The sequence below is a fragment of the Nelusetta ayraudi genome, unplaced genomic scaffold, assembly GCF_046127955.1.
Source record: "Nelusetta ayraudi isolate G7.1 ecotype Tasmania unplaced genomic scaffold, CSIRO-AGI_Nayr_v1 ptg000221l, whole genome shotgun sequence".
NCBI lineage: Eukaryota > Metazoa > Chordata > Actinopteri > Tetraodontiformes > Monacanthidae > Nelusetta > Nelusetta ayraudi.
The window spans coordinates 633,802-649,323 of record NW_027466270.1 but is presented as its reverse complement, the minus strand read 5'-3'; the positions used below and the strand labels follow the sequence as shown (position 1 = coordinate 649,323).

General features: G+C 48.2%; 1 protein-coding gene across 1 annotated transcript in view; it reads left to right on the top strand.

The window, feature by feature from the left end:
* The window catches only part of LOC142881869 (fibrinogen C domain-containing protein 1-like), a 32,017-nt gene extending 26,885 nt beyond the window's left edge, over positions 1-5,132 (top strand). The window contains exons 3-4 of the mRNA XM_076016274.1: positions 940-1,119; positions 4,228-5,132. Coding sequence (XP_075872389.1) covers positions 940-1,119; positions 4,228-4,493 — 446 coding nt within the window. The 3' untranslated portion in view covers positions 4,494-5,132. The remainder of the gene's footprint in view (positions 1-939; positions 1,120-4,227) is intronic.
* Positions 5,133-15,522: the final 10,390 nt, after the last annotated feature.

Below are 15,522 nucleotides of genomic sequence, written 5' to 3'. Positions count from 1 at the left end.
CAGGATGATGCAATAGAACAAAAGGAAGGAGGGGCAGAGAGGAGAAGCCAACCAACGCCGGGGGTTTAACGTTTGCCCGAGTGGCGCTGGCATTTGGAAAGACGCCTCTCAGTCGCGGTCATGCGTCAACAGGTGGGGGAGGGGGCGGGGGGGTGATGAGGAGGGAGGTGGACGCTTGTGAGGAAAAAGGAGCAGGTGCGCCAATCAACATGTGCCGATTAATTCAATGAATGAAGGCAATGGGACGTGTTGGTCATGCGATGGCAGGGTGGGCCTGTTAGCTGCTGCTGCTGCTGCTGCTGCTTCTAAGACACTCTAAGACAGCTCTCAAAGCTCAGAAGTGTGAAACTCGTCAAAGAGAATTGAAGTTGGGTGTGGGTTTTCTCAAACAGATTGCTCGTTCCCCACCTGTCTGATTGTCTTTCCCAGCCGGGATTGTTTCCACCTGTTCCCCGTTACCTCGCTCGCACGTGTGTGTGTGTGTGTGTGTGTGTGTGTGTGTGTGTGTGTGTGTGTGTGTGTCTGGCGCCACTTCATCTCGTCTTCCTCGTCAAAAAGCAGCCTCTGCTCGGTGTCAACTTTGAGCCGTGCCTCTTGTGTACATTTGTAGTGTTTAGACTTTTTCTATGTTCTTTAATTCCTTCAGTTTTCCGCCTTGTTATCATTCTCTTCTCTCTTGTTTCCTGCGTTGTTTGTCTGAGCTCCAACCAATCGTGTGAGCTCAGTCGTGACAGACATTTCACGTTGCACCCCGGGCCATCGTTTTAGAGAAATTAGTGCTAATGCACGCTAAGCAGATTCTCTGCAACCTCACGGTACTCTAGAAGCAGCAGGCGCGCATTAAAATAAAGTCATCTCCCGCTGGAAGACTCCCTACACCACAACATCGGGAGACTGAAAATAGTCACCGTTTGCCTTGCCTCCCCCCCCCCTTTGCAGGTCTGAAGCAGATCCACGCCCTGTCCATCCAGGGCAACTACGAGCTGCGCATCGACCTGGAGGACTTTGAGAACAGCACGGCGTACGCCCAGTACGGCACCTTCGGAGTCGGCCTCTTCTCCGTGGACCCCGACGACGACGGATACCCCCTGACCGTGGGCGACTACTCCGGCAGCGCAGGTACGGCACTCTGGGGAAATGGTCAAAGGGCGTGCCGGCAAGCTAGCGCATTTTTGAGTGTGAATGTGTCTTCCAGGGAGGGGGGGGGGGGGGAATCAGAGGGCGGGATTTCAACCCAGCTCCCATTTGATATTAACATTTAACTTAACATCCATTTAACTGCACATCCATTTGTCAAGTCTCAAGCGATCGGGTAAAAAAAAAAAAAAAAAGAAAAAATTGGGGCTGCCAATACAAACCCATACTGCCAACATCTCGATTGATCTCCATTAATTGCACTGCCAAGTCTGCACTTGCATATGTATGTGCTTTTGAAAAAAAAAAAAAAAAGAGAGAGAGAGAGAGAGGGGGAGAGGGGGAGAGAGAGGGTGGAGTAATTTGGAATGAAGCAGCAGTTTAAAGGATCAGAGAGAATGGGGGGCAGATATGAGAGATGGAGCAGATCTCAGGGCAGAGGAAGGAGGGAAGAGGACGGGACAGGTGCGAGAGGAGATTAGAGGAGAAGAAGGGGGAAATAAACTACTGCGGCGGCACAGTTCATAAGCAGAGGAGATTTTCTCCCCAGATACGGCGGCGACTGTCACGCTCCTGGCTCGTCCCCCAGCGGGGCCTGACCTTGAATCCGTCGGAAGCCCATCTGAGGGCTTTCACGTGCGAGGGGCATGACGAGCGAGTGGCAGGAAAATGTGAAATGATCAGATATGAATTCCCATCCCCCCCCACCCCACCCCGACGGCATCGGTGCAAATTTACAAGAGGAGCCGAAAAATTCCGACAAGAGTCCCACAAAACAGCCGGAAAAAAAAAAAAGTTAGCCCGGAAAAAGGCAAGGTTTCGGCTTCGGTCAGGATTCTGTTGGGAACGTTAGTGACATTTGCATCTCGTTTGTCCAAAGAAACGTGTTCTGGCGACGAGCAGCGGATAACGAGCCCGTCGGCGGCTGGTCCGCGCTCGTGTCGGCAGTGCGGGATTTCGTGCAAATCAACGGGAACAAAATCAAAACTCAGCCCTGGCTTGACACGGGAACTCTGTTTGGGGAAAGAAAAGGAAAATATTTTTCTGGCGCCCGGAGTTCTTGAGATCCAGGAGAAAAAAAAAAACAAAAAAAAACCCAAAGTGCCAGATGGTGAAATTCGTCTCGTGACGCCTGCTCTCACCTTGCGCTTGCCTTTCAGGAGACGTGCCGTCGTTATTATCAGTGCGTGTGTGTTGTGTGTGCGTGTGCGTGTGTGTATTTGTGGCGGGCCATCATTTTCTGATCAGCTGACAGGTGCTCATTTGGGCTCGAGGGAAGCGGATCTTAATGGGCTTCGGAGGTTGTCTGTTGCACACTCCCCCTTCCCTCACTCACAGCAACATCCAGCTTCTTGCAAATGAGCCTTTAAACGCTCCCCCTTTTCCTTCTCTCCTCCGGACATCATCGCATTGTCAACAGCCGCTGAGCGACTCGCTTTTCTTTCCCCGCCCCTCCTCCTCCTCCTCCTCCTCCTCCTCCTCTTCCTCCTCCTCCTCGTCGGGCACAAGTGCTACAAGCGCATCAGCCGCGCCTGTCATCTTGTCTCGGAACGCCGATGCGCAACCACGCCGATGACAAACGGAGGCCGGGCAGAGTGATGGGCGCTGGGAGCGAGACGGCCACATCCTGGGCAATTAAGCGGCTGTTTGATGCCCCCGACGAGGCGCCAGTCGCCACCTGAAGTCGGCCGAGCGCCGCCTCATTCCCGCTCTCAGCGGCCACAGTGTGACGCGTGATTGAGATGGGAAGGAGCCCGGAGGAGGAGACGGCAAGGTTTGGGAAATTTATCGCCACTTGCTTTCCACTGCCAACAGCACCCGCTTTGGTAGTTTGAGCCGTGTGTTGGGTACGTGAGCGTGTCACCTCGTTGCAGTCGGACAAACTGTCGCGCCCCCCCCCCCCGGGGCAGTCACCGTCTCCCGGACGTCCTTTTTTATTTTAAAGGGAATCTGGCTGGTGTGCAGAAGATAGATAGACCTGCTCCACTTGTCGCGCAAAAGTGCTCATTCCCCTGTCTAGCCAGTTGATTGCATACCTGTGTAGCTCCGCCCTTTGGGTACTTGGAACCCCAAGGCAACAGCAACGTACACTCAAGCCTTTTAGGGTACCATCCACAGTGGAGACATGTCCAATTGTACCGTAAAGCCTCGGTGGAAACGCACCAGGCAGTACAAAGAATCCCCATCACTAATTGTAACACAAGTTATTCCAATAAATGTGGGCGTTTAGGCCTCACGCGCAAAAAAAAAAAAAAAAATGCATTTAACATCTGTCATCCACTCTAGCTGGTCTTATCTCTTCTTCTAACATTTACATGAAAATGTATTATTCATTACAAAAAGGAAAAAGGGGGTAGGGGGGGAGGGGGGGGATTGGAAAGTCAGCAGAGGACCTTTGATAAATTGGCTTTTCAAGCCATGTGACCTCCTGCTCTCCATAATGAGATCAATGGCTCGGCGGCTGAACTCTGTTTCCATTGTGCCGCCACCCTCAGTGCAAAGGCTCGGCGACTGATGAGTCGAGGAGCGTTTGATCGTTCAGGGCTTTGTCACATCACAGGGGGAATGCAGAGTCCATAAGGACGCAGGTTTCACTGCCGTCCATCCAACCGTCCGTCCGTCCGTCCAACCAACCCGTCCCAACATAAATCCCACCACCCATCAATCCATCGTCCAAGTTCAAAGTCTACTCACCTCAGTAATCTGAAAGTCGAAAGACTGACCGATACTTTGCATCATGTATCCATCCAGGAAGAGCACACAGGAAGTGTTTGCAAAGAGGAGACAAAGTGTGGAAGGTGGCTCGAGAAAACGGTCTCTCCGACACGTTGGAGCGGACCACATCAAATGTGTTACTCCGAGAGTGAACACGTCTTGGGGCATCCTGTTCGTGTGATCTGACGCTTGCAGGAACCAGCTGGTGGTCCAGCGCTGAGAGCGCCGCCGCTACGTCACCAGCATAAGCAAATCTCTCTCGCGGCAGCGAGGCGAGAAATTGAGTGAAATTTCAGTGCTGACACTCACCGTGGCGCGGCCGCCCTCCACGGTCATGTCTTTTGTTCTCACCGGCAAACCTCTCCCTTTGCCCCACAGGTGACGCTCTGCTGAAACACAACGGCATGAAGTTCACCACCAAAGACCGCGACAACGACCACTCGGAGAACAACTGCGCCTCCTTCTACCACGGCGCCTGGTGGTACCGCAACTGCCACACGTCCAACCTCAACGGCCAGTACCTGCGCGGCCAGCACACCTCGTACGCCGACGGCATCGAGTGGTCCTCCTGGACCGGCTGGCAGTACTCGCTCAAGTTCTCCGAGATGAAGATACGACCAACGCGTGACCCAGAAAATAAATGAAAGAGACATTTTTTTTTTTTTTTTTTGGCTTCGTTTTTTTTTTTTGTTGTCTGTAACATTGCCGACCACCACTTCTGACAGCTGGGTGATTCTTCTTGTCTCTGTATTGTTTCTTTTCACCGCTAACACTTACCTCTGTGAGTTTGCTTTAATCTGTTTACCTCCTAATGTTTCTACCCCACATTTTGTTTTTGGGCTCCTTGCACCATCATTTAGCTCCTTGTTTCACGCTGGCTTTCATTTCACTCCCTGTTCCCTTCTAAGAAAAAAAAAAAAAAAAAAAAAAAAAAAAAGCCATCGTCGTGACTATATTTTTTTACGATTTAGTCGACTGAAAAAAAAGCACACCGCAGCTCCAAAAGCCACAGCTTTACCGCGCCCCTGCACAATCGCACACCGGTGATTTCCTCCTGACACGTACCTCTGACCTCCCATCTGCGCTGACGCGGCATTTTAGGTTTCGCGGCTCGTCCTTCGCTGCCCGCTGCCGTGTACTCTGCGGACGGGGAGAGTTGCTCCGAGTCCAGCAGGCGGAGAAAAGTGACCCAGATCGACCCTCCAACCCCCCCCGGTCCGACCCACCAAAAAAATATGAACTATCCGTCCGCTGTACGTCATCTGCATTTGCCTGAGACCCAGAGCGACTTCCATTCCTCCATTCCAGCAAGAGGGGGGAAATTAGCGCGGAACCAAAATGGAAGAAGAAAAGGAGTCCAACAAGATGGTGGAGGGGGGGGCGACGGCGCATCTCATTGGTTTGGCTCGGGCCACTAGGGAGCATATTGGGCGTTTTGTCCGATCGGCCCGCCAGCTGAGTACTGGCCAAGCGGATGCCGCGTTCGCAGATGGTAACCCAGCACTTCTCATGTTTGTGCGTGCACGCGTGTCGGCAACAGAGGGAGTCAGACAGGCAGGAGTTGCGTGAGTTACACCCATCAATTTCCTGCTGTCAGCTCAGCGGAGGGACCAGAGCAACTCGGACGTTTAGAGACGACGGACTTGAGGCGAGGGGGAAGGGGGGGGGACCTTCTCCCCCCCCACCCTCCGTCTTGTCGCAGCGATGGGGGGAAATTGCTGCAGGAAACTACGCAGGAGAGAACGTCAGGACCATCGCGAGAACGAAATGGAGGAGCTGTGTGGTGTTCCTCATCTCTCGACCTGCCACAGACATTCGGGGCCGACTCCTTCATTCCTCGTCTTTCTTTTTGCGTTTCTTTACTTCCCTCCATTCTGGGTAATTGCAACGCTGTTTGTTTGTGGCGCACAGCTTCTATTGTCATGTTGAAGACTGCTGTAGAAAGAAAAAAAAAAAGAACATTTTTTTTTTTGATGCTCAGTCTTACTCAAGGTGCCAATTTTGAGTAATAACTGAAAAAGTTCACGGGAAAAGCAAGCAAGGCAGGAAAAAAAAAAAGTGATAGAGTCGAAAAGTATGATTTAAAATGACAGAAAATGGTGCAATTTAGTTGTTTGTTTCCCCCCCCCAGACAATTTTCTCTCCTAAAGTGGGCAAATTAGCTATTTTTCCGTTCCATCGAGTGTTCTGGATGTACTGAAAGCTTTAAAAAAAGAAAAAAAAAAAAAAAAGAATATATATGTAGATTTTATTGTACAGTGTGTATGAATTTTAGAGCATGTGAAGCCGTTTTTCTAGCCATGTTACAAACACAAAGAAGCACATGGACTAAACAATACCCACCAGTTGGAGGGTGTAAGGCAAAGCAAAATATACAAGAGCAATGTATAGTTACAAAACTTTTTCTCGTCCCGCCACCTCCTTCTGCCTGAGAGACCGTCGGGGTCGTCCAGTGATACACTGTTCGGTGGAGGAGGAAGAGGAGGAAGAGGAGGAGGAGGAGGAGGAGGAGGAACGTGATGACCCCTTAAGCACACGCCCAACAACCTGCAGCACAAAGATATAAATCATTCACAGAGGCACAATGTAAAGAAGAATTTCTACCGGAAACCCCCCCCCCGGCACCTTAGCCGCCCCTTTTTTTTTTCGGCCCGGAGCTGCCGAAGGTCCCGAGTAACGGAGGACGCCGCCGTGATGTGTGATGAAAGGTCGGGCAGCTGACACCCCCGCAAACGGCTGCGAGTCTTTTCCCGTCATCCCGCCGCGGCGCCAGTGCGGAACTCCTCCCCCCGCCGTCACTTTGAAGGATTTTCGGCGGTGCGTCTCGTTGCGTTACGAGCAAATGGCGCGGCGCCACCTGCCTTCGGCGTCAAAGTGTAGCTGCTGATGCCGCGACAGCAAAAGAGCTGAGGCGCTTTTTTTTTTTTTTTTTTTTTTTTTTTTTGGCTGAGGCTGAGGATAAAATACTCCCGGAGCTGTGAGATGTACCAAGTTCCGAAGAGTTTCCCCCGGACTCACTCCGAGTGGGGAAACACTCGTGTGAATGTGCGTCTTTCCTGTGTTGCACACGCTACGCTTCCGCTTCAAGGCCCCCCCGCGCAAACCTGCCGTTGGGTCGGGGGGGGGGCGCCGCCGGAGAGACCCGCCGGCCCGCGACGGACTCCTACTTATCGTGACGATTGTGACCCCAATGCAAGTGGACGCCACCTCCTGGCACTGTGTTGAACTGCGCTTGTACCCTTCTAAAAAAAGACGAAAAAAGCGCACCGCTCCCCACCACCGTGTGTTCACCTGCACACGTGCGCACGCACACACACACACACCCACACACACACACACACACCCACACACACACACACACACACACACAGACACACCCCTCGTGCTCACTGTTCCCCACCGATGCCATGTCGCTCCCCTGTTCTTTAAATGTGACGACAGCCGTTGTTTGCCGTGCCTCGCTCCCGCGCTCTCTCTGCTGCCTCCTGCTGGGGTCTCCGAGGGAGGCACCGGCGGACGGAGCAGAATCGGAGGCTTTAATCACTCCCAGTATTCCCGCCGCCCCACGTCTCCCTTGGACTCCCCCCCCCCCCACTGTATACGTCCTGACTCTCCGCGGCCTCTGCTGCCAAACCTCGCCTCCCGCTCCACACGTCTTAAATTCTCCCCTCTTCTGACTCTCTGCCAGTTTATTGCTCTGCTTTTTTCGCCCTGCGTCTGCCTTCCCCAAATGCCGCCGTCCTCGGACTGCCCACCCCCTCCTGCCCCCCACCTTCAAGGGAAAAAAAAAAAAAAAAAAAAATACAAATCCTAGTGCGGAACTAACCTTTGTTTCCTTTTCCTTTTTATTTTTAGTGAAGTACTATAGATTGTTTTGCTGGAAAAAAAAATCTTGATACTGTGTTTCAATGTTCTTGTCAACATTTAATAAACATTCACATTTTATAAATGGGAAAAGACCTCAATGTGTGCCAGTTTTGTTTTTTTTCTCCTTCCGTCTTGTTTAGCAACTTTAACTTTGAAAGCGTAAATCGCCTACTCTAATTAATTAAGGTCATTTTCACACCTAATTGTCCTGTATTCCCCTCCTGGCCAGTGGGGGCACTGCATGAAGAAATACCCCAAGGGGAAGACAACAAGAGGAACATTGAATGAAGGACACCTCCCTCAGATATTGTTCATGTAGGGCAACTTGCTTCATCCGCAGTTGTTTTGCTTGCGTGCACCCACAATGCCTTGCGTCATAGTGCACGTGCCACTCTCTGCTTTTGGCTCATTTTCAGTAGATTGAGGACGACGTAGGCAAACCAGAGTTCAGACTTCTTTGATCCGCATCACAGTTGGACAGGTTGCGATTTCGCTCCACCTTAAACGAAGTGAACATTCAAATCAGTTTTTCAGAGTTTGATTGGACGGGGCTGAACTAGCCCTCAAGGTCCCTTCACATACCTATCCTCATATCTCATTTTTTTTTCTTTATCTCAGACTTTAAACAGAGGAGCCTTGCAAAATAAATGATAAAAAAAAAAAAAAAATACAGTTGTATGGGAAAACCTATTTAGCACCTTGTTTACAGCCTCCTGTCGAAATGGTGAGAACAGGGGCTACTTGCTCGTAGCCAGTGCCTTCGTGTCTGACGGTGTTTACTCCAGGCACTTAGCTGTCCGGAGATGACACTAATCCGAGCTTGACAGACTTTAAATGAGAGCCATTACAGTGAAAGCCAAATTTGCATAATTTACCTGAGTAAGCTGGTGATCAGCCGCAGAGCATACGTCTAAAAATAAATAATGAGACAAGTGTTAGACTGAGGAGGTTAATTAGCCTTTAATGAAGATGTCCCTCGTTGTCTGTCTATCGCAGGCAGCACGCTGGCCCCGTAATGCTGCACAGGTGACACTGTTGCATGGTTTAGCACAGGTGTCAAACACTGTTGTCCCTTCTTGCCACTTGCACATTCTCAGAGTTTGATTCGAGTTCCATTCATCCATATTTTCTCCAGCGACCTGCATCTGTAGCTAAACTGATGTGTTTCGAATGAGATAAATGTGATGGCTAGCAACTGCTGCGCTAATGTAGAAGGGGTAATAAACAACTTGTTGAGGGGGCTGCAAACAAAATCTGAAAGGCAATGAAACTGTGTAGTTTTCACACACAGGGCCAAGTATTGAGTTGTAATCATTTGTCAATTATTTTATTTTCTGTGCCTCAACTAACAGAAATTATTTTCCACTTTAAAACTCATAATCATAAACAGAATTGCATTTAGTTACACTTTTTTTTTCTTGTTCCTCAAACCCATCTGGAGAGCCAACATAATGGCAGTTTTTATATATACAGTACATATATGTACTATAGAGGTACTATACATACATAATGCCATAATTGGCGCTCCGGACCCCCAGCATTGTTCTTCTTCCTCCTCCTCAGTTTGTCCATCTTAGAACGTCCAATGTAGCCATCGACATCGACGTGTATGAACTGGGCACATTAATATGTTTGGACGCTCCGTTGAACAAATTGCACCTGTGTGCCTTGGGCAGCAAACAGATTGTTTGTTTTATGGGAGCGACTGGTAGATCAATCCAAAGTGACGTGCCTCCGCTTCATCCCTAGTTGGTTTCCAACCCCCAAACATAACGAAAGCTGTCACTGATGACATTTTAACCGTCGCTGCGTCGGCCATTACGGCGCGAGCATTTATTGTCTGGAAGAAAGCGTGAGTCAGAGCGGAAGGTGTGCAGGGCACCAAAGGGACGACATCCCTGTGATCTCGCTCTTCAAATTGCAGTTCAAAAGGACAGCAAATGAATGTGTGCCTTTGATGAGGCGAGAGGAGCGGCATTTGGTCTTGACTTTGTGGCGTCTGCGGAGCGCCTTCAGAGGTGAACACGCACCCGGGCTCAGATGTTGGTGTTCCGGGGAGATGAATCACCACCAATTTGTCACAAAAATTGGAGTTTCCAATGAAAGTCCAGTGTGTAATATTTGGCTTGATTTCTGATTTCTACATTGGTAAAAGTTTCCTATACTGCCCGCAAATACATGAATAGAAGTATATAATTGCAGTGTAATAAAAGTAATTTGGTTTTCGCATCCTTAATGGTTCTTATTCATATATTTAAGAATATACATGGATCAAGGGTTCGGCTCCTAGCTAGCCGCAATCTTGAACAGGCGTATTTTGAAGGAAGCCGGGTATGGACAACCCGACCCGCCGACAATGCGTTTTGTATTGAAGGTGAACCCTCACGTCTTCAAATAAACGTTATCCAGGTTCGGGTGCGCAGGCCACCGTAGCTTACTGGCAAGCTTAGGAGGGGAGGGCAGAGTGAAAGGTGTTGTAATCTGAAAGGTAACCCCTTGATGTTGCCGTTTCTTCTTCAAAGACTGCAACTATTACACGCTTACCCTTTAAATGTCAAGGGAACGTTTGAAAGATCACTTTAAAAAAAAAAAATGCAGCTCCGTAAAGTGGAGTTAGTGGTAAGCAAAACAACCAAAAGAGGAAACAGGCCCATTGTGTATTGCATTAATAGCGGAATCAACGCAAGTCACATGCTGTGAATGTTCTATACTGCGGTGTTTTTTCAGAAAAGCTGTTTGCATAAAACATTTGGCCCGAAGCACTTTTGTTTTTCAAATCAAAGTCAGCCTTGTTGAGTTTGGCTGTTTGTATAAAATGTTCTATTGCTGTGGTCTTAAAGGCTTCATGGAAACTCAACCTTAAACTATTATTAACTTGTCAGAAAGTGGTTCCCTCCAGTAGGAGCATTATTTCCAAAAATATGGCCCCTTCAAAAAAAAAAAAAAAAGGAAAGATGGAAGAAGAAAAGTACAGCAAGAGGAAACAGAAACGTACCTGAATAGTAATAGTAGCAAACCTTAAATGATCGCTTAGAAACCAGACGGGGACGTCTGCTTGGGTTCACACAGCGGTGAGCGCCAGTCTGGTGCGAGGGGAATGAAGACTGCTGGGAGGATTCCTCTTTTCTTTTTCCCCCCGGGGAATGAACATTGTTCAGCTAAGAGACGGATTGTCGGGGTCACCAACAGCTCACCAGCGGTTCGTCTTCAGATCAGGATTGCGATTCGCTTCTCGCGAATCAGTTGTGGAACGTCCAAAGGATTTCCCCGTTTGCTGAGGCAGCTAACAGGAAGTCAGCGACTAATTAGGGCAAAAACACTGAGCCCAGACTAACGATTCTAGATATACTGATTTTAATGGGGCAACAAAAAAATGATGATGATGACTTGAATAATAAACAGTCCTAATAATAATGATGCATATAAATAATTAGCATACATTTTGATGGAAAATAATCAAAAATAGAATAATTGAATAGCTTTGAATTTGTAGATGTAAATGAAATGAAATGCACTTCCCTAAAAGACAAAACCACTTTGGCTTCATGTTTGCTCGCTATACAAAAAGAAAGATTGGCACTTTGCGAATTATGAATATCGGAATGTATCAATAAAAATACAACTCCAGTATTTATTTGATTTTGTCCAGCAGCTGAATTTTTCACACGCGGCACTCAAACATGACTGATACGGCAGAGTTCCCGCAGTGCAAAACAATAAGTCAGTCAGTCCAGCCGACGAAGCTCTGAAGAGGGAAAAATAAACAGGAGAAATGACACATTAGCATCTCATTTATTTGTTTATGTTATCGCTGCTCATTCAACTGCTGCCCCGTCGTACTCGCGCTCCTCCCGGTCCGGCTGCATCATTATTCCCTCCTTGTATCTCTTTTCAGCACGCCGACGCACTCGGCATACCGATTACTACCCACAATGCACTTGTGCTACGGACTACAGCAAAGCACCGAGGCAGGAGCACAACATGCCAGACATTCGTTACACTGCGGCGTCGTCACCATTACACAGATATGTTTGTTTGTTTTTTTTATTTATTTTTTTTTTTTTTAACTACCAGTCTCAGTGGTCGTTTTCATGTTTCGCTCCATTATTTTGCCGCCGAGAAGACCTCCACTTCCACTTTTCCCGAAACCCGCTTTATCGGCGGAGTCTATCAGCTGGCTTCATAAAGATAACAGCACGCCGTTGACTGCAGCCGGCCTCACTCGGCGCTCACCCGCAGGGTCATTTGCATTTGAGACCGGCTCCGACTTCAGCGGGACCCCGTGCGAAGAGCAGGGGTCACTTCTCCACTGTGCCGTGAATGTCAAACGAAACTGTGAGACGGTTTGTTGGTACCGAAGTCCTATTGTTGTTTTTCTCTTTCTTTTTCCGGAGGGAGGGGTGAGAGCCTTTGCTCACTGTGGCGCTGTGTCATCACATTTAATGCCAAAGTGAAAGTCATTGTCTCTTTACTGGGAGAGCACTTTGAATTATTCAGCAGCAACGCTGATGATCAGAGGTCGTAAAAAACTGTGCATCGCGGATGTGGAGCGGCAGAGCAGTCGCAGGAAGACATTTGTTGTCTGTGCACTCCCGTGCACGAGGCTTAAAGTACCTTTAAGTGTTTCAAGTGCTCAGTTAGGACGAATTTCCATGTAAAAGCGCCGCTATCTTGTAGTCTGGCACACATGCGCGCCTTTGTCCTTATTTCACACATCCGTCTGGTGAAGAAGCACCAAACGAGGAGTTTTCAAGCGGGGGACGCGAGAAAGTTTCAGTCACCTTCCAATCGACCGATCAGCTCTTAAACGCCACGGCAACATTTAGCGGCGTGTCACCATCAGGAGGCGAGCCGCATAGCGCAAGACCGAAGTGTAAAATGTTGCAGGAAGCTCATTGGTTATGGGAGTCTGACTCAAAAGTCTGTCTGGATGTAGTTGCATTTAAAATGTGAGAAATGCAGCTGCGCTATTGGATCCCTTTATGGTTTTAGTCGGCACTTGTCTCTGCTGCACGTGTTCAAGAAGTACACACCCCCACACACACACACACACAAGTGCAAAAAATTGCACCGAGGATTCAATCACGGATGTTTCATTTTGGCTTTTCCTCATCTGTCATTCTTTTTTTTCCCCCAAAAGGTTCATAAATCCATATATGGCAGGGCTGTATTAAATAGGATGCAGATTTATACACGCCGATATTAATGGAAAAGAAATTAGAAATGACTGAGCGTGTGCTGCGCAGAAAGATCAAGCAGGTGTCGAGACAGAATGAGAGTTTTTAATCAAGCAATTCAGAGCAGCTGGCAAACTTAATGCCCTTGGCCTTTAACCAATCGGATGGCCTCATATTAAAACAAAACCAACAAATTTTGAAGTTTTCTCTTTGAAGACGGCAGAAGTCCCTGATGCAGCGTGTATCCACCCTGGCACGCCCCAGAGTTCCCAGCTCTCCACAGTCGCGCAATCTTGTTTAATGGCTTCTTTGTGTGCATGAATGTAACGAGAAGGCAACATTAATTGAATTGCACCACACAATCGCGCCTCGCCTTTGTGCATGAAAGCAACCCACTTTCGACATTTCCGCATCAGGGTCGCCTTCAAGACGGCGACTCGTCAAGCAAGCAAGCAGAGCCGCAGTCAGGAAGAGATAGTGGCCAGCTCCCTTCACTTTAAAGTGAAGCCTTTCCATTGTCATAGTAACATTTAGTTCATTTTTAATTACTAGTGTCAGTCATCCATCGCCACAACTTGCAAAATTGGTCTTGAAAAGGTCAATGATGTTGTTGCTACGAGCCACCTTTTGATTGTACAACGTTTTGCATGAGAGTTTTGACCTGAGGACACAGTAGCAGTTATACAACCTGTCCTGCTTTGCAGCGTGTCCTGATCCTTTAACACCAGTACAGACCAGTCCACCATCCTGGTGTCACCACACTCTGACTCTCTAATCTTAAATCCAGGCCTGTAGCAACTTTAATACCCAATGGATTCAACTGGAGGGGCAGTGACGTTTCAACAAGTACTTGATTTTAAAAGTACCACATATTAGCCAGAGAAGGGGAAAAAATGAATATATTTTTGAATTTTTGAATCGTTGTTGGCACTAAAACACCTCAACGTGTCATTAATGTGTTCATGCTGAGGCTAATTAGTGTTTCCTGACAGAAAGGCCGGCTCCGTTGGAAGTCGTTTGGACAAATTGGCAAAAATACATTTCCAGTTTCCAGTTGACACGGTGTGATGGTTTTGTTTCATACATCTTGCATGTGTGCTTTCAGCAAGATGGAAGAACTAGCGTGGAAAAAAAAGAGGGATTACAGAAGAGCATTAGCACCTCGAGCCATTATGTGACTTCGGCTGAACCAGGTGAGATCTCACTCCTTTGTGAAAAGTCGGTTTCCTTTTAAAATTCTTGCCATTTTCAGGAGCGTTTCGACTTTTCATCTCCTCTTAGACAAATCCTTGCATCCATTAATGAGGACGTTGGTAACAGCGGATCTGAGTATATTTATATGTATATATATGACCTTTGATTAAAAATAAGTCATGAGTCATGATAGACTGAAGCCTATTTCTTTTTCTTCCTCGTGTCTGGTTTTTTATCACGTAACAACTCAAAGGGTGAAAATAGAAGGAAATTTTAGAAAATAAATTCCCCATCCTTTTTTTGTCTTTAAATAATGTTTGCTATATTAAAGGCAGGTAGGAAGTGCAGGAGTAGTGAAGGCGTAATTATTAGCATAACAAGCAGCAAGGGGGGTTGCTCTGGCTTTAAACTGTCTTTCAAACTTGAAGGCAGCGCAATTTACATATTTCTTGATACAAATAATTGATGTCTTGACCTTCTGACTGACACGAGGCTGCGGGGTGAGTGTGGGGAGGAGGCGGGGATCACGTTTAGCGCCTCGTCTCTTTTTCCCGTCGGTTCCCCGCCTTCACGCCGATGACCAATCTGTCGGGCCCATCTATTGAAAAACGCTTAGCGGAGATTGAATTATTGGAGGTTAAAGGTCCCTGACACACCGAATGGGCAACAAAAAAAACGATGGACACGCACAAAACGTTTTGTTGTGGTCTTCTGGTGTCAGTTTGGGTTTGTTTTTTTCCCCGAAATGCTTCATGACCCATACAGGAAGAAGGAAAAAAATAAACAAAAAATCTATATGCCTACATCTGCCAAATGCTCTGCGGCCCGCATTCCCTCGTGTGCCGTCGTGCTGCATTATGCAGGTAGTTTCACTTCTGCCGATGAATAATGCGTGAAAATATCACTGGCCGGGTCACAATGTCTGCAAACCAGCTCTCGGGGAGGTCCCCAACTCTCGGCGGCGCGCGAGGGCTGCATTTGTCTTTGTGGGAGCCGCAGCTGCAATAATCTCCCAGCGCCAGCTTATTAATGGCAACACCGCGCAAACGCGGGAGCAGAGGCTAATAACAAAGCAGACCCCGCGAGAGCCACTAATGGAAGGGGAGGTTTTAGTTTATCGGCTTTTATTGGAACGGCGCAAAGCACTTGATGCGTGGCGGGTGAGAACCTGGCGGAACCTCTGCGTCTCTCGGCGGGCAGGTTTATTTACTTGTCGCTTTTGAAAAGCAAAGTTGGACGGCGTTTTCCGGCTTGCCGGGCCAACGCGCTGCTGCGCTCGCAAAGTAATGAACAGACATCTCGTTAGGCGGGGAGCGACTGAGCGTGCATGAGACTCTCTCGGAACGTCACCTGCCAAGAACGGGTTGGTTTTTTTCTTTTTCTTCTTCTTCTTGTACCCAAGGAGACGCTGCATCTGCCTGTTTTTGGCCTTGTT